Raw genomic sequence first — 18492 nt, 5'->3', positions numbered from 1 at the left:
AGGTACCACTTTGCTTCCTGTTCCATTATGCATGTACTGTCACCTCTTCTCTGTTGCTTCTTACCTAGTTGACCTTTGTAAGTTCTTTGTAATTTGTCCTTCCTACCTGCCCCTGCCTGACTCTACTTTAGTCCTAGTCTTTCTGTTTTAACCTCTGTGGCTTCCATTTCCCACTGTCTTTTTCCTCGAAGGAGTAGATTCTGCCTATTATGCTATACTTGTGGCTCAGCTGCTAAAGTAACATTCAACTCATACCAGCTGACTATGAGAATGTCTGCATCAGGGAGGCCACAGAGACTCTACTTCTTCATAAATCCACCAGGATACCTGCAGCCCTGGTTGGCTCCAGCTCCTAAGGATTGTAATGGCTTGAACAGAATGATGGAATAGTAACAATAGCTGCCAGTTGTTAACTGTTCTAGGCATGAAGCCAAGCCCCCATATGTATCACCTTTACTCTCTGCAGTTGAATGGATTTTATTATCTGAGTTTTATAAATGAGGAAACAGGATAAGAGAAAAGTCCAGTCACTTGCCCAGAATCATGCAACCAGAGAGCTGGAAATTGGTGTCATATTTGCATCGGATGTCTCATGTTTTTTTTTATATATATTTTTTATTGGACACAATACCTTTAATTATTTTTATGTGGTGCTGAGGATTGAACCCAGGGCCTTATATGTGCTAGGCAAGTGCTCTACCACTGAGCCACAACCCCAGCCCGTTTCATGTATTTTTAAAATTCATTCTGCAGTAGGGTCTTGTGCATGCTAGGCAAGCACTCTGCCACTAAGATACATCCACAGCCCTTTTTTAAGACACCTGTGCCAAGCTGGTCTTACTGGATTGCCTAGGCTGGCCTTGAGCTTGTGATCCTCCTGTTTCTGTCTCTGGAGTAGTTTGGATTATAGGCATGGACCACTACTCCCAGTTTGGTGTTTTATCCTGTAAGAAATATCCTTATTTCCATGTGCCTCTGTTTACTGTCTAGTAATATTATATTACAAGGCAGGACTGTCTAAAAAAAAGCAGAACAGTCAATGGTCTTGACCACCAGGGACATTGGATTCATTTGAACACGGGGGTGGTCTGGGGCATACAGTCAGCTGGACACAGATGAGCTGTTGACTGGTGGAGCCAGGCAAGCTTTGGTGGAGTCTTGCTGAAAGCAAGCAGATTGCTTTCTTCAGCTTATCCTCATAGTTCTAGTCAGCCAGAAATGGGATTCCTCTGCTTGACTTAGTGTGAGAGGCTGAGGGGGGCTGTCACTTGTAAAGCACTTGCTGTCAGGGAGGTTTTTTTGGTAGTGGGGATTGAACTCAGGGGTACTCAACCACTGAGCCACATCCCTAGGCCTATTTTGTATTTTATTTAGAGACAGGGTCTCACTGAGTGAGTCTGGCTTTGAACTCAACGATTCTCCTGTCTCAACCTCCCAAACAGCTGGGACTAGGGCATGCATCACCGCACCTGGCTTGTCAGGGAGCTTTTTTAGTGAAGGGGAGATAGGTGAAAAGGAGGCTTGTTAAAATGACACTGGAAGCGTTCGTACTTGTCACAGTGCTTAGCACAGAGGTCCCATTTGCACAGTGAGTATTCCCTTACTTTGATTTCAGTTCCTCAGACTGTGTGGCTGACCCATTGGAGACCAGGTGTCAGGACTTGAGCCAGCCGCAGAGTTGTGGAATGATTCAGGCAGTCATTTATAATCTTCACTCTGGCTTCTGGATAGCTCAGATCACAATATACAGGAGAATCGTTTCCCCTCTTACGGTAGAGTGCAGAGAGGGATGTGATTCCAAGGGCCCCATGGATAGTAACCTGCACATCACCTCTGCCGAGGCTATGTCCACTTCTGCCCATCCGCCTAGAAGCCACCATTCTGGGACGGGTCTGGCAAAAGTATGTTAACAGTGGAAGGTGGCACTTTGGAAAATATTTTATAAGAGCAAATAAGACTGAGGAAGCAGTTGGAGTTGGTTTGTGGAAGGGCCTCTAGTATCAGATACAAGCGTACTCATAATTGGATGGGTGATGGGTGGGAGACTAGGGGAAGAAAGCCAGAGAACCATCTTGGTGTCTGGGTAGAGGGTGAGGCGGCTGAGAGGCCTGGCCTATGCTCACATCCTACATTTCAGCTGCTCCGCCACTATAGAACTCAACCTGAATGGTTTACTGTTGACCTGCGCCGCCAAGACAAGTTGGAGAGCGAAGGGAGCAGGGGGTTTCCGTCTGAGCTTCCCATTCTTTCCCTGCGGCCTGTATTCAGGGCCCAGCTGGCTTCCCCATCTTGCCCGGCTGGCCCTGTCTTCGGCCTCTGCTCATCTCTAGCCGGGGACCGTTCCTCGGAGCTGAGGAGCTTCCTCCTGGATCTCCCCCTACAGCCGGACCTCTAGAACCGCAGGCCCCGCCCCTGATGCCCTCAACCAATCAAATGTCGGGGCGAGGGCGTCTCCAGCAGAACTGGCCAATCGCGGCTAACGTTTGTGCCCACTGCGGCGTTTCCTCGGGCAAAGGTTTGAGGTTCTACCTTTGAAGCGCTCGGGTTTCATGCGTTGGATGTCAGAGGACCTAGCGGCCCGGGTGCTGGGCTTCCCCGTGGACCCCTGAGTCTTTACAGCCCTCCTACTGCCGACTTCCGGAGTCCTGCGCTGCGAAGTCTAGGTGCCGGGCTGGGCCCGGACCACTTCCGACTTCCCTGGGCCACTTCCGGTCCACACGACAGCCTGCAAGTATTCTGCTTCGAGGGAGTCCTTGGCATCTACACCGAACTCGTGAGACCCGTGTCTCCCGCTCGCGGTTCTGCATCTTCCCAGCTCCCAAGCAGTGGCCCAGGGTATTGCCGCGGGAGAGGCAGGCGTGGGTGCGGCCAGGAAGGATATGTAGGCATCTTCAGGGAAGCTGCTGAGGCGCGCGGTGCTCTTGATGGACGTGGCTCTTGATGCTGTGATAGGTTAGGGCTGCAAGAAACGTGAACAAGAGGGGCTTTGCTGCCTTATCTCCTCCAGATTTATTTGGTACCGGAGATTGAACTCAACTCCACCACTGAGCCACATCCCAGCCCTATTTTGTATTTTATTTATAGAGTTGCTTAGCACCTCGCCATTGCAGAGGCTGGCTTTGAACTCACGATCCTCTTGTCTCGGGCTCCGGAGCCACTGGGATTACAGGTGTGCGTCACCACGCCCGGTTTATCTCAATTATTTTCAAATATGAAATGAACGGTTGCATTTCAAGCCTTTTGCTAAAAGTTGAGGACGAAAAATCCAGGCAAGATCTTTGCCTTTGTCAGCGGAGGAAATTGACAACTAGAAATGATACATTAGTTACTAGTAGTGGCGAATGCCAGAAAGAAAGGAACTAGGCGAAGCAGTAGAAGATGGTAGGAACTAACCCTTTTAGGGAAGGAGACATTTAAACTGAATCATGAAGGCTGAGAAAAAGCTGTTTTGTAAGATTTTGGAGGAAGAACGTTTCAAGCAAATGGAATGGGTGTTCCAGGAGCTGAAATGACATTCCTGTCTCCTGAGACCACTTTGTACTAATTATCAGACAGGTCCAAACAGAAGAGAGAAAACAGTGATTTGAACAGGTGTGCGTCACCACACAATTTGAACAGGGAAATTTTTATGTATGGAATTATTAGCTGTGAAAGATTGCATTCAGAAAGGGTTGACTAGTGAGAAGACCTCTATTTAAGTCATAGGGTCACAGCAGATAGCAGCAACAGCCACAACCTAGGTTGAGTTGGAGCACTCATAGAAGAGGATGAGACCCAAACAGTGGAGTAGGCATGTCTGAGGCTTACTGAGTTTCAGGGAAATGGCTGTTGTATCCACAGGTGAAACTTGATAGAAATCCATCTTGAAGGATGATCACAGAGCAATGTCTCATCAGACACCTGTTGTCTCTGCTACAAATTCATACTGTGGGAGTTCCTGCTACAGACACCTCCCAGGCTGCAGGAGCTTGGGCTGGGGAGCCCCTGGGTATTGCAGAAGTCTTCCTAGTGAACACCAGAATCTGGAAGAGAAACCCCATCCTCTTACAGTGTTTCTCTAGTGCCCTTTACTGACAAAGCCTAACATCATGCCAGTTGGCAAAGGAAAATGAGGCGGGGTTCACTTTATTTAGCAGGCAACTGAAGGAAAAATTTGGAGCTGGGACATATCGATAACTGGAACAGGTTTATATTATCATTCTATAGCATCCTGATAAGCCCTCTATATAACATCCCTTTACCAGCCACTGGCACTAAGCTCCATTATGTCTTGGGTTATATGGCTGACAGAGCAGATCAACCAATACAAAACTGGAACATTTTTTTTTAATATTTATTTTTTAGTTATCGGTGGACACAACATCTTTGTATGTGGTGCTGAGGATCGAACCTGGGCCGCACACGTGCCAGGCATGCGCGCTACCACTTGAGCTACATCCCCCCTGGAACATATTTACATTATTTAGAAATGGGTCACTCAGTAGTGCCCCATGCCAGAGCAAACTGTGGCCTTGAATCATTGCCTGGCCTCTGCCTGTATTCTACAGGCACTGAAATGGGTTGCATAGTGGAAAAACAGTGTGTCACTCAAGCAATCCTGTAGGGAAGCCCCCACGGGAAACTTTGGTCTCCTGCCAATAGCTATGTGTGTGATCCAAGGATGACTGGGGCTCCCATTGACATTGTGATGGTAACATCTGAAAAGATCCTGAGCCAGAACTTAAAACTGAGTGAGATAATGTGGGTTTTTTGTTGTTGTTGTTCCAAGGATTGAACTCAGGGGTACTTAACCATTGAGCCACATTCTTAGCCTCTTTTTATTTTATTTGTGGGGGGCTTTTCACAGTTTAATTATGACAAATATTCTGCATCTACAATTATCTCCAGTCAATTTTACTTATTTATTTTTTGTGTGGTTGTAGATGGACAGAATGTGTTTATTTGCTTATTTTTATGCAGTGCTAGGAAGGAACCTAGTGCCTCACACATGCTAGGCAACTGCTCTGCCACTAGCCATAGTCCCAGCCCCACCTCCCTATCCTTTTTTTATTTTGAGACAGACTCACTAAGTTGCTTAGGGCCTCACTAAGTTGCTGACACTGGCTTTGAACTTGCAATCCTCCTGACTCAGTTTCTCAGGCCATTGGGATTATAAGCATGCACCATCACATATGCAGATAACAGTTTTTTATTTTAAACCACCAAGTTTCAGAGAAATTTGTTACACAGCAATAGATAACTAATACCTTGAACATTTATATTATTTTGTGTTTTTATCACATTTGAATCATAACACAAGGTCTTCATTAAAAAGTATGTCCTCTAGCTGGGCACAGTGGTGCACACCTATAATCTCAGCAGCTGGGGAGGTTGAGACAGCAGGGGATGTGGCTGGGGATGTAGCTCAGTGGTTGAGTGCCCCTGAGTTTGATCCCCTGAACAAAAGAAAAAAATATATATACATATATGTATGTACTGGGACTGAGGTTGTGATTCAGTGGTAGAGTGCTTGCCTAGCATGTGCAAGGCACTGGGTTTGATTCTGAGCACCGCTATAAATAAATGAATAAAATAAAGGTCCATCAACATCTAAATTTCTTTTTTAAAAAAGAATATATATACAGAGTAGCTGGGAGTGTAGCTTAGTGGTATCACACTTGGCTAGCATGTGCAAGGTCCTTGATAAATCCCCAGAACCACAAAAGGGGAAAAAATACACACACACACATAGGTATATACACAGGCCAAGGGAAGAGGATCACAAGTTTTAAGCCAGCCTCAGCAACTTAATGAGACCCTGACTCAAAATAAAAAGGTCTGGAGGTAGAGCTCAGTGATAAAGCACAACTGGGGATATATATGTATATATGTTTGGGTAGCTCAGTGGTAGTGGTGCTTAAAGATGGAAACTCAAGTGCTCATTAGTTTGCTTTCAGGGCACTTTTTTTTTTTTTGGACTGGGGATTAAACCCATGGGCACTTAACTGAGCCACATCTCCAGCCATTTTTTGTATTTTATTTAGAGATAGGGTCTCACTGAGTTGCTTAGAGCCTTGCTAAGTTGCTGAGACTGGATTTGAACTCGTGATCCTCTTGCCTCAGCCTCCCAAGCTGCTGGGATTACAGGTGTGGGCCACCACACCGGCTCAGAGCTGCAATTTTAATTATTTCACTTGAGATTATAAATTGAAGTACTATCCATGCAACTTGAAAAGATCCTCTATGGGTTTAGAGTAGGTTGAGTAATAACCCCAAAGTATTCCTAATCTCTAGAACTTAAAAATGTTTCCTTATTTAGAAAAATAATCTTTGTAGATGTGATAGAGTTAAGGATTATAACATGATGAGTTTTTATAAAAGGGGGTCAGAAGGAGATTTGACTACAGGAGGGAGGAGAGGTGCTGACAGAAGCTGAGTGAATGATGCACTTTGAAGACAGAGGAAGGGGCCATAAGCCCGCACCTCTACGAGCTGGAATTGACAGTTGAATTCTCTGAAAGCTGCCAGAAGGAACTAGCCCTGCAAACATCTTGAAATGGACCCAATGAGATAAATTTCAGTCTTCTGGTCTTCATATTTGTCAGATAATAAATTTGTTTTGTTGTAAGACACCAAGTTTTGGAATTTATATTAGAAAACTAGTGTGCTTGATCCCTCAAAAATAGCAATTTGGAGCTGGGTGCAATGACGCAGGCCTGTAATCCCAGCAACTCAGGAGGCTGAAGGAGGATTGCTAGTTTGAGGCCAGCCTCAGCAAATTAGTGAGCCACTATCTCAAAATATAATAAAAGGACTGTGGATATAATCAGTGGTAAAGCACCCTTGGGTTCATTTCCAGTTTAAAAACAAAACAAACACCATTCAAAGCCAGCCTCAGCAAAAGTAAGGTGCTAAGCGAATTCAGTGAGATCCTGTCACTAAATAAAATACAAAATAGGGCTGGGGATGTGGGGCTCAGTGGTCTAGTGCCCCTGAGTTCAATCCTGGTACCCTCCCAAAACCAAACATCAAACAAACAAACAAAAACTTGGCTGGAGATAATTCAGTGGAAGAGCACTTGTCAAACATGTACCAGACACTGGGTTTGATTTCCAGCACCACCAAACAAACAAAACAAGCCCCCCAAAATTCCAGCAACTTGCCATTAACAGGTTGCAGCAAGTAAAATACTATTTTGGTCATACATATGACAAGAAGGTACTCATGTAGCCAATGGCCAGGTAATGCTTAAGGCTCTCTGATTGACACAAAGAAAGCCAGCAAAAACAAAAGGGGGAATTTTTTTGTAAAGAGACAAGACAGTCTCATGGAACATGTAGGTCTCAGGCAGGGCCTGGGACCAAAGAAGCTTTTCCAGTCTCTCTTTTTTTTTTTTTTTCCTGTGGCCTCCCTCAGGCCACTCCCATCTTCCCCTGTGGATGCATTCTTATTCACTGATATTTTAAATATTTATTTTTTAGTTATAAGTGGACACAATATCTTTTTTTATTTTATTTTTATGAGGTGGTGAGGATCAAACCCAGTGCTTCACTTGTGGCAGGCGAGCACTCTACCTCTGAGTCACAATCTCAGTTGATCTTGTATATAGAAAACAAGAGGAGGGCTGGGGATGTGGCTCAAGCGGTAGCCCGCTCGCCTGGCATGTGTGCGGCCCGGGTTCGATCCTCAGCACCACATACCAACGAAGATGTTGTGTCCGCCGAGAACTAAAAAATAAATATTAAAAATTCTCTCTCTCCTCTCTCTTTAAAAAAAAATAAAAAATAAATAAAAAATAAAGCTTCCACTTTCCACTCTCCACTTGCCTCGAGTGCTTCTCTGGTGTTTAAAAAAAAAAAAAAACAAGAGGAAAGAACACTGTCAGTTCATGAATCTACTCTACAGGGCAACAACACAGAAAAGTGACCGGAATCTCCTTTAGTCCCAGTTCTCGATTCCAAGTAGAGAGGAGCTAGTGAACTCAGTCTGAGTCAAACAACTATCTCTTTCCCCATGGCAGTCCATTTGGTGGGACAGATTCACATTGTAGCAGTAATTCACTTGCAGGTCAGCATGGGAAAACAAAGAAGAAGAAGAAGCAGAGCAAGCAAAGCAGCAGCAGAAAAAAAGTCCTTTATTGTGTACAAGCGATCTTTTTATAGTAGTGTGAACAAAGAAGACAGCCTTCCAACAGCAATAAATCAGGTCTTTCAGCTAATTAAACATAGCATACAAAAGTTTTACTTTCTAATCAGAAGTGACCCGCTTCTCATGGTTAATCTACTCTTGGCCCGGATTATGCTGAGCTCTGCTCTTTGTTAAGAACAGATAATAAAATTTTTCTCAGCACCCTCCTAGCCCCCTTGGCAGAACATCCCGTTTGCAGGCAAGTCCTCCCAAGGACAGAAGACACCTCGTTTTCAAGCATGTCCGCTGTTACCTAGCTATACCTTGACAGAATATCCCGTTTGCAGGTAGACTCCACCAAGGACAGTAATAATAACACAGTCACGTCTGATTCTCTACACACATAATGCAAACATGGCCACCAGGGACCTGGGAAGGATGGGGAAGGCTGGATAGGCACTATGAGAAATGCATTACAGCTTGTATTTGTCAACTCCAAACAGAATATTGTTCCTAAATTTGCAGCCCGTGATAGCCTCCCATCCCAGGGACACAGGGCTCCGACACCGCTCAGTGCCTGCAGTTTTGGAGAAACGCCCATGTTTCCTCACAGGTGCTTAATGCCTACCTGGGAAGCGCACTTGGTCACCTTCCACAGCACATGATGCACGGAGCCATGCTCTCCCAACACGTGCCGCTCAAGCCAGGGCCTCTACATCGTCCAATGCGCTAACGCAGAGACACACCCCGTTGCTTTATGGTGGAAAAAAAAAAAAATCTGCCCTTGGTTAAGCCAGGAAGGACCAGGTGATTGACTTGCTGTCTTCTCTAAATTATTGAATGGAAATTTAATGGTCCTGAAATGCTGGCCCATTTATTAGTCTTTGCCAGTAGAGGGCGTTAGAAGAACGCTGTAAGGCCGGAGCTGGAGAAAGGGACTTCCGTCTTCCCAGTGCAGGCCGATAGAGAGCAGGTGAGGAAACCTTGGGCATTCACTTCCAGCAAGTTTTCCCTGACTGCCAGCTGTGTGCACTTGTCACAGCGGTGGGCTCTTAGAGGTCCAAATCTCCGCCTTGAATTGAAAAGGGGGGAAGTTTTGAATTTGTGCCCTCAATCCTAAAAGTAGAATTTGCTTCCTGCAGTTGCTACTTCTGAAACTTTTAGAGACTCTCTTAACTCTTTCAGTAGGTAACATTTTTTGTGTGTGTGATTTAATAAATCTTTGTATCAGATTTTGTTCAAATTATTGAGGTGTTTTTTTAAAAATATATTTTTATTAGTTATTGATGGACTTTATTGATTTGTTTTATATGTGGTGCTGAGAATTGAACCCAGTGCCTCACACATGCTAGGCAAGTGCTCTACCACTGATCTAGAATCGTAGCCCTACTTACACTTTTTTTTTTTAATATTTTTTTAGTTGTGGTTGACACATTACCTTTATTTACTTATTTATTTTTTATATGGTGCTGAGAATTGAACCCAGGGCCTCGCATGTGCGAGGCAAGCACTCTACCGCTGAGCCACAACCCCAGCCCCACTACTTATGTTTTTAATCTCCTGCTTGAAGTAAATAATACAATGGGGAAAAATATTCACAATCATAAAATTATAAACGAACTTGAAAAAAAGAAACGACCTATTTTTAAAAAGACCAAATGAGGAGACTATAAAATTTTACTAAAATATATTACAACTGTATATTTCTGCATGGGAAAACATTATTGTAAAAACATTGTATCTCCCCAATATTAAGCTACAGACTTAAAAATTCAATCAAATGTCAGTGCTGTAGCAGGGTGTTCAAGCAAATGCACTAAGGTATATATACAGGTTTATTTGTAAATTCCAAAAATTGTAAACGATCTAAACGTCCAAAGGTACTTTGTTTTTTGTTTGTATATCTGACCCTATTTTTTTAAAAATATTTTTCTTTAGTTGTAGATTAAAACAATGACCTTATTTATTTATTTTTATGTGTTGCCTAGGATTGAACCCAGTGTCTCACATGCCAGGTCAGTACTCTACCACCAAGCCACAACTCTAGCCATGTCCGATCCTATTTTTTAAATTACTTTCTCTTTCCAGACTTTGGTGCATTATAATTATGCATAATAGTGAAATGCATTGTTACATATTTGTACCTGCACACAACATAATATAGTCAGTTTCATTCCCCAGTACCTCGCCTTTGCCTCCCCTCCTCCCTCCCCTATCTTACTGGAAGGAGAGTGCTTTAAATAAAATATGGAACTTCCATGCTGTGGAATACTATGCAGCTTACAAAACTGATACATTTTATTTGTACATACTGACACTAAAAGATATCTATACTATTGAATCAACAGAATATGACTTAGTGATTCCTGATTTGTCTTAGAAATATGGTCATAGATATACAATTGTAAGAACACACTATAACATGAATAGTGCTTATTTGTGGATGGTTGTATTAGGGATTTTTGTTAAAAAAAAAAAAAAAAAAAAAAAAAAACTTCATTCATCCCACCAGTGTTTCCTGATCACCCGTCACGTACCAGGTACGCTTTCAGGTGCCCGAGGCAAGGTAGTAAAAAGTGTCTGCACTCATGTAGCTACTTACAGTTGAGTAGTGAGAGACAATTACACAAATACGTGATGTCAAACAATAAACATCAGGAAGAAAAATAAGGCAGAGTAGAGATTGTTCAGAGTTAGAGAAGACCTTTTTGAGGGGGTGACATTTGAGCAGAGTGAGGAAGCTAACCTCACGCAAAGGGATACCTTTATAATTTTCCAATCTTTTTTATTTTCTACATCAAGCATGCAATACGTGCATGACCGAAAAAAGAAAGCGCTTTTCATTTCTGAAAATTTTGAGCCTGAAATCTCGAGGCATGGAGAGGGTGCGAGCGGGTCCAAATGTAAGGAAACAAAAACCTGGAGATTCGCGGATACGGCCCCCCAGCTTTGGACGCTTCTGGGCCCCAGGTCCCCCTCCGCTCTTCAGCTCTGCGCAGACAGAGCTGTGATGGGAGGGTGCAGGGATCCGCCTGGGACACCGCAGGGCAGCGAAAGACTTGGGAGAAGTGGGACCCAGGGTTCCGGAAGCGTGTCTAGGGAGCCGCGGCCCCCGGGCCCTGCACCTACTCGTTGGAGCCAAGAAACTGGAGCGGAAGGAGGAAACCTCCCCAGCGCATCCCTTCCGGTGGAACAGGCGCTCCACTCGTGGCTGGGCCAGGTGTGGTCGCTGCTCGTCACGCCAGCCCTAGCTTCCTCTTTCCACTGTTCAAGGGCCGGAGGCGCAGAGAAAAGCAAAAGGAAACCGCAGTCGAAGGAAGGGAGAGCAAACCGAAAAGCACACCCAAGCCCTTCGCCTCCGGTACCTGGGTATTGACGCGGCGTTGCTGCCTGCTGATTGGCCATCTCTAGGAATTCTCTCTGTTCATTGGCTGTTCGTCGGAAAACGTCCGGTCCCCGGCTTGGTATAAATGGTGCGACTCGCAGTGGCGCATGCGCCGCGTGGTTTCCCGGCGAGCCCCGCGCGGGCTTCCGGTGCCTGGGACTGGCAGCGGAACTGGGGACACCAGGGCGGTTGTGGGCGGTGTGTCTGTGGGGCGGGGACTGGCGACGCGGGCCTCCGGGCTCCAAGGTCGGGAGCGGAGCTTTGGGTGGCCGGGGCCCGCGCCCCGAGGCGTAGGCCGAAGGGGTTGTGCTCCGCTGGGAAGTGCGGGTCGTCCTAGCGTCCCTGTTGCCCGCTTGGTCTCCGGGCAGACGCCCCTGCGCGCCCGCTTTCCTTCAGCTCCGCGCAGGCAAGGCTGCTGGGGGACAGCGCGGGGCTCCGGCCGGGTCAACGTACCCGCCTGCCGCGTCCTGCCGTGCGACCCTGGTGAGTGAGTCCTGGCCTCTCCGGGGAGACCTCCTGTCAGTGGAGGACGAGAATGGCGCGCGTACCTTTCAAGAGACTCGTGAAGAGCAGAAGAGTGAATAAAGTGCTTAGTGTGTAATAGAGAAGAATTGGAAACAACTCGAATGCATTACTTGGGTATTGGTTAAGAAACCCAAGTACACCCATACCACGTAAGCTCATAGTGCTCCTAATGAAAGAAACCTTCTCATTTATGTAAAACAACACATCAAGCACTTTTTTTTTCGATATATGGATAGGATAACATTTTTATTAAAAGCACAGGAAAAGACCTGAGACGTCATTTGCCAGACTGTCAAGGAGGGAGAGTTGCAACCACATCGAGAAAGGGGGGTCTTTTCGATGTATTTGTATATTTTTTAAAACTCTCCCTTTTTTAGATGTTTGTGTTTATTGCTTTAAAAAATTCAGAATACACTTATCAGAATTTTGAAGGGTAACAACGTAAAATGTAACTTGGCAGTTTAAGTGTAAAGAGTAACAAAGTCCGAGTATGTCACACATTCATCTATAAAGCCTTTCTCTGACACCCCCAATGCCAGATGTTTTGGGATTCAGAAGTTTTCAAATTTGAGAAAGATAATACAATGCCCCTATGGTATATTAAGTAACACCTACAAAGGGATTGGGGGGCAACACAGAAATACAATAATTAAAAACTTTAATTGAAATATACACATGGAAAAATGTCATAAGTATAGTTCAATGAATCTTTACAAACAACAAATACATTAGTATTTTTTGCCATAAAACGTGAACATTTACATTAAGTGCTATAAATATAAACATAAATATGCTCATATCAGTAGTAGATCTAGTAGTAGTACAAGTGAGTGAGATTAAGTTTTGTAATCAAATGAGTCAGAAAAAACCCAGGGTTTTTATTTCAGGCTTGGTGATAGAGGTGTGGACCTCTATTAGTAGGAAAGATTGTTACATACAACAAAACATAGCCAGGCACCAAGGTACATGCTTGTAATCTCAGCTACTCTCCCACCTACTAGGGAGGCTGAACCAGGATAATTGCAAGTTTGAGGCCAGTCTGGACAAGTTGGGAGACCCTGTCTTCAAAAAATAAAATGGACTGGGGATGTAGTTCTGTGGTAAAGCACCCCTGGGTTGGATCCCCAGTAGCTACCCCCCTCAAAAACAAACAAACAAACAAACAAAAAAAACAGAATAAGGCATTAGAGTAAAGCCTAAAAACTGCTCCAGGGCACCATTGGATGGGTACTGGAGTCCCTGGATCTTGGATGTCCCTTTAGCTGATTGTTTGCTCATGTATTCCACCCTTCCCCAAATCCTGCTGGTTTGCTCTTTCCCCAGGAGTGTGTGTCTAGATGCCAGCCCAGCCACCACAGGGGATCCCTCTGGGAGATTGAAAGGGTCAGCTGAGGCCAACCAGCCCTGAGCCTTAGGCCAGGGGAATGGCATCCCCCTGGGAGCACCAGGACCAGGCTCCTGAGGAGGGAGAAGGACTTCTGATTGTGAAGGTGGAAGATTCCTCCTGGGAGCAAGAATCTGTCCAGCAGGAAGACAGCAAGGATTCTGAGGCCTGCCGCCAGCGCTTTCGTCAGTTCTGCTATGGGGATGTGGGTGGGCCGCATGAAGCCTTCAGCCAGCTCTGGGAGCTCTGCTGCCGTTGGCTTAGGCCTGAACTGCACACCAAGGAGCAGATTCTGGAGCGGTTGGTGCTGGAGCAGTTTCTGACAGTGCTGCCAGGGGAGATCCAGGCCCAGGTGCGGGGACAGCTCCCAGGGAGTGGCGAGGAAGCTGTGGCCTTGGTGGAAGACCTACAGAAGCAGCCAGTGAAAGCCTGGCTGCAGGTGAGGGGCCCCTCCCAGATCCAGATGGTCTTGAGCTGAAGAGAAGTGGCCATGTCCATGGAGATGAATCTCCAGGAGGCTCACAGGGTAGGGGAGACCCTAAGCCCGAGGGAGTAAGCACAAAAGCATGATATAACACATATTGCCTTTCTGAAAGACGAGTCCAAAGTAAATATGATTGCTTTCTTTTTGGTGGTTTCACTGGGCAAAGTGGGCTTGTTCCAGAAAAAAAGTTTCAACTTCATTAGGATCTGCAAATGTATATTCATGTTCTGCTCTTGGCCAGGCCCTGGGGATACAGTAATATGCATGAGAGCTCCAGAAGGGTATGAGAAGGTAGAGCTGTCTGTGAACACCCTGCTGTCATGTGGTGTGTTGGGTCCTTGAGACTGGAAGCATCTGGGAGGTGTTGATGATCTGTTGGGAGTGAGGCTCTGACCTGGCAGTAGGGCTGGTTCTTGCATCATGTTTGATGGGGAGTATCTTTGGGCACACAGCACTGCCTTGCGTTACATTCTCCTCTGGGGTTTTCATGGGGCTCCATATTGCTCTCCTTTTCAACACCCCAGCCTCCTGAGGGACATGTCCTGTGTCTCCTTCCCAGGGATTAAACTCTGTCTCCCCCGTCTGATCTCGGTGCTGATGAGCATGTTGTGGTTCCTGCACAGGATGTGCCCTCAGAGGAGGTGGAACCTGAGTCTGCAGTCCAGAGATCCCAGGCCAGGGGGCCTCTGCTGATGGTGGGGGCATGGAGCCAGCCGCCTGTACCCCAGGAGCAGCATAGCCACCACAATGGTAAGTAACCCTCTACAAGAGTAGGTGGCAGGGCTGGGGTTGTGGCTCAGCGGTAGAGTGCTTGCCTGGCATGTGTGAGGCCCTGGGTTCGATCCTCAGCACCACATAAAAATAAAATAAAGGTATTGTGTCCAATTACAACTAAAAAAAATGAAATAAAGTATTTAAAAAAGAAAAATAGGCGCCAGCAGAATGGCTGGCCAGGGGCCTTGTTCCTTCTCAAGCATTGCCCTGAAGGTAGCAGCCAGGGGTTTCTGTTTTCTGAAGCCCAGTCATATGTACACATGTATATCTGTATGTGCGTGCATGTGTGTCTGTGCATGTGCACTTGTGCAGGGGAGACTAAGATCTCAGTCTCAGGTCTGAGGTGGCCTCCCTGAGGCGCCATTCTTTTCTTTCAGCCCAGCTTCCTGCTCTTCTTAAAGAGGATAATACCAGAGAGACCACAGATGCCTGCTTTGCCTCTGGGGTCCATGTGAGTTACCAGTCCCTTTGTCCTCTCTGAGACCCTTAGCACTGCTGAGTTTATAAAATGTTCCTTGCTTTCTCCTGTAGCCCTTTTTCATCTGATTCACCCTGTCCCCACCCACAGCTGCTTGGGAGACTTGAGCAAGGCAGCCTGAGCCCAATCTTCCTTCCTCATTCCAGGGACCTGTGGCATTGGGAGACATTCCCTTCTATTTCTCACGGGAAGAATGGGGTTCTCTGGACCCTGCCCAAAGGAATCTCTTCTGGGACATAAAGCGGGAAAATTCCCGGAATGCTGCCCTGGGTAAGTGGGTCTAGGTGGGCACCTCATCTTGCTGCCATTCCCAGTCTTTCTTCCCACTCTTCCCTTGGCCAGTTCCAAAATGGTCTTTTCCTGGGTCTCTTCTAGAGCCCTGTTTGATTCCTTTCTTGTGCTGATGTTCAGTTCTCTGTACCTGTACAGGTATATCATGTGACAAGTGCTTGAGATGTGCCAGCCTGTGCTGAGTGCTTATAAGGACATTTTCTCCTTTGATTCACACAACATGGTGCATTGAAATATTCTTCCCATTTTATTGATGAGGGACCTGAGACTCAGAGAAATCACTGCACACTAAAGGACAGAGTTAAAAGAGGCTTTGTTGTGAGGCCACCTTGGTTCACCAGCTGCAAGAATGTTGACAGGGCTGGGCTGCACTCCAAGTCCAAACACCTTGCCATTTGAAGCCACACACTTGGGGTCCCTTTCCAAGCCAGATACTAACCTGTGAACCTGGCTGAGATCCTTCCCTGACTGACACTACTGTGTATTTTTTAATTTGGAGAACTGGAACCTGTAAAGTGAGGGGACCACATTGCTTAATACCTCCATTTCTACTAGTTCAAGAATGGGTGGTTCACGAAATCAAGCTGAATCCATTCAGTGAGCTCTGAGAGTGGACCATTAGTTCCAGGTATAGAAGCAGGGTACTTGGATGGGTTAAGGACCTGGTTGGGTAAGGGACCTAGTGGAGGGTCATGATTAGGAGGCATCCATGCAGATAGGATCTGCCCAGAGGGTCCACACTCTGGGGCTCACTGGTAACCACTCTACTACTGGCTTTTCATCACTATCTCGTTTTGTAGATGAGGGAACTGGGGCTTGCATGTCTGACCCAGCACTCAGCACTAGCTCTAGAACCAAGTAGGACTGAAGAGGCTGCTTCCTCCCCCTTTGCAGGTTTGGGGCTCAAAAGCCAGAGCTCGAAGACCCAGCTGGAGGAGGCAGTGCTGGTGCTTCCGCGCCAGACAGGCAGTGAGGTGTCTGTATCCTGGAGCCCGGAAGAGGCTGAGGCCTGGGAGAGTGAGAACCGGCCAGGAGCAGCTGTAGGCCCCCTGGTAGGGGTACGTCGGGGTCGGCCACCCACTCGCAGGCGTCAGTTTCGGGACCTAGCTGCGGAGAAGCCTCACAGCTGCGGGCAGTGCGGTAAGCGCTTCCGCTGGGGCTCGGACCTGGCACGGCACCAACGCACACACACAGGTGAAAAGCCACACAAGTGCCACGAGTGCGACAAGAGCTTCCGAAGCTCCTCTGATCTAGTGCGTCACCAGGGTGTGCACACGGGTGAGAAGCCCTTCTCCTGCTCTGAGTGTGGCAAGAGCTTCAGCCGCAGCGCCTACCTGGCAGACCACCAACGCATCCACACGGGCGAGAAGCCCTTTGGCTGCAGTGACTGTGGTAAGAGCTTCTCCCTGCGCTCCTACCTGTTGGACCACCGGCGTGTTCACACTGGCGAGCGGCCCTTCGGCTGTGGCGAGTGTGACAAGAGCTTCAAGCAGCGTGCTCACCTCATTGCCCACCAGAGCCTGCACGCCAAGATGGCCCAGCCCGTAGGGTGAGTGGCCAGTAGGAACTGGATGAGCAAGGCAGGTGCTCCCTGTGACCCCTCCTTGTCCACACTGAGGATTCTCCACTGGTTTTCCACCACTGCCAGGCCTGCATAGGGGCAGGGGCATCCCTCAGAACTAGCCGGTCCTGCTCCCATTGAGTGGAAATTCTGCTACCTTGTCTTCCTCTTCTTGCTCTGTCCCCCGCCCCCTCTAGTTTCCTGGAGTCTGGAACTTTCCTGGCTGGGGCACAAAGTAATTGAGGACTCAGGCAGGGCCTAGGGCTGTGTCCCAGGACCCCCTCAGCCTTGCCTGGCCAGTGTCTCTTTGTTCCCTACCTTCTCACGTGGGTCTGTAAGCCAGCTCCTCTGCCCTACCAGCCTGTGCCTTCCAGTGGGTATGGAGAACCCGCCTTGGCACCAGGGGCTGCTGGACTTTGGGAGGGACAGTCAGCTCACACCTAGGAGAATCTGGGTCTTGGGTGTGCCCACAGGAGCTTTTCAGCTTTCATCACCTCCTGCTTCCAGACCTGGCCTGGCCACAGAAGCTGCCTACCTTTGCTCTTGGCAGACTCACCCTTCCGCGGCAGGCCCCTGAGAACCACCCATCTACTTTTCTGGAGGTGGTGGCAGTGGCTCTGGCAATTGGAGGCCAACCAGGAAATCAAGAACAGGGTGGGTAGAGGTCCCCTACTGTCCACTTTTCCAGAGGCATGTTCTTTGTGGTACTCAACACTAATGCTCCATCAGCACTCAGCACCTTGTTGCTGACTCCTCAAGCACTGCATTCCATTCTGTGGTCTGTATCCTGTGCAGGTCTGTATGTGTAATAACACAACACATACAGACTAGGGGCTCCCAAAGAGCTCAACTTTGAGGGTTCCGGAAGGGTTTGAATAAATGTGGAAACTTCTCTCTAGTCTGTGTGTCTTTTTTTTTTTTTTTTTTTTTTTAAGTACTTGGGATTGAACCCAGAATCTCAATGCATGCTAGGCAAGCACTTTACTCTTGAGCCCAGCCTGTCTTCTCTTTAGGTGTCTGCTGTGGGGATGGGGTACCTGGAATTCTACCCTTGGCCTCCTGGCCTGGTCATACTACCGGCTTGTGTTGTGTGGTCAGCAGGTGGAGCCACATCCTGGGCTTGTAGGTGGGTTTGATCCCTAAGGTCAGTCATATACCCTGGTTTTCTCATTCCACTGTGTCAGCCAGGGCCTGCCCTGGTCTAGGCCACCTCTCTGCCCTGGCAGAGTGGGGGGCCAAGCAGGACATGGGGTGTTTATCAGGCCCTCTTCTGCCCCACTGATGAAATGGGCAAGGGGCTGGAAAGGGGCTGTCTTGGTTGCTTGAAATACTCCTGCTGCTCATTAGGTCCCAGAAGCTAAAGCTGTCTTGTGCTTAAGGGTCTTAGGGGAAAAGGTTGACAGGGCAAAATGGGCCCTGCCCTTGTTCCCCAGACAGCCCTTGAAAGCCAACCTCCCCACTGCCCAGGCCCACACAGAGCCAGTGGTTACCAGAGTATAGCTCC

General features: G+C 47.3%; 1 protein-coding gene across 2 annotated transcripts; it reads left to right on the top strand.

The window, feature by feature from the left end:
- Positions 1–11631: 11631 nt before the first annotated feature.
- Positions 11632–17880, top strand: Znf213 (zinc finger protein 213). Of its 2 annotated transcripts, none has more exons than XM_026385249.2 (6): positions 11632–11974; positions 13340–13839; positions 14508–14634; positions 15036–15109; positions 15283–15406; positions 16322–17880. In XM_026385249.2, exons 2-6 carry the CDS (start codon positions 13441–13443, stop codon positions 16978–16980), a joined length of 1383 nt encoding a protein of 460 aa, XP_026241034.1. In that variant the 5' UTR covers positions 11632–11974; positions 13340–13440; the 3' UTR covers positions 16981–17880. The 2 variants fall into 2 exon arrangements, with proteins under 2 accessions (XP_026241034.1, XP_026241033.1); XM_026385248.2 differs by having other exon boundaries at positions 11632–12165.
- The last annotated feature ends 612 nt before the right edge of the window (positions 17881–18492 follow it).

Source organism: Urocitellus parryii, chromosome 9, assembly GCF_045843805.1.
Source record: "Urocitellus parryii isolate mUroPar1 chromosome 9, mUroPar1.hap1, whole genome shotgun sequence".
Classification (NCBI taxonomy): domain Eukaryota; kingdom Metazoa; phylum Chordata; class Mammalia; order Rodentia; family Sciuridae; genus Urocitellus; species Urocitellus parryii.
The sequence above is the reverse complement of the archived record's forward strand: the minus strand, read 5'-3'. Positions and strand labels throughout refer to the sequence as shown.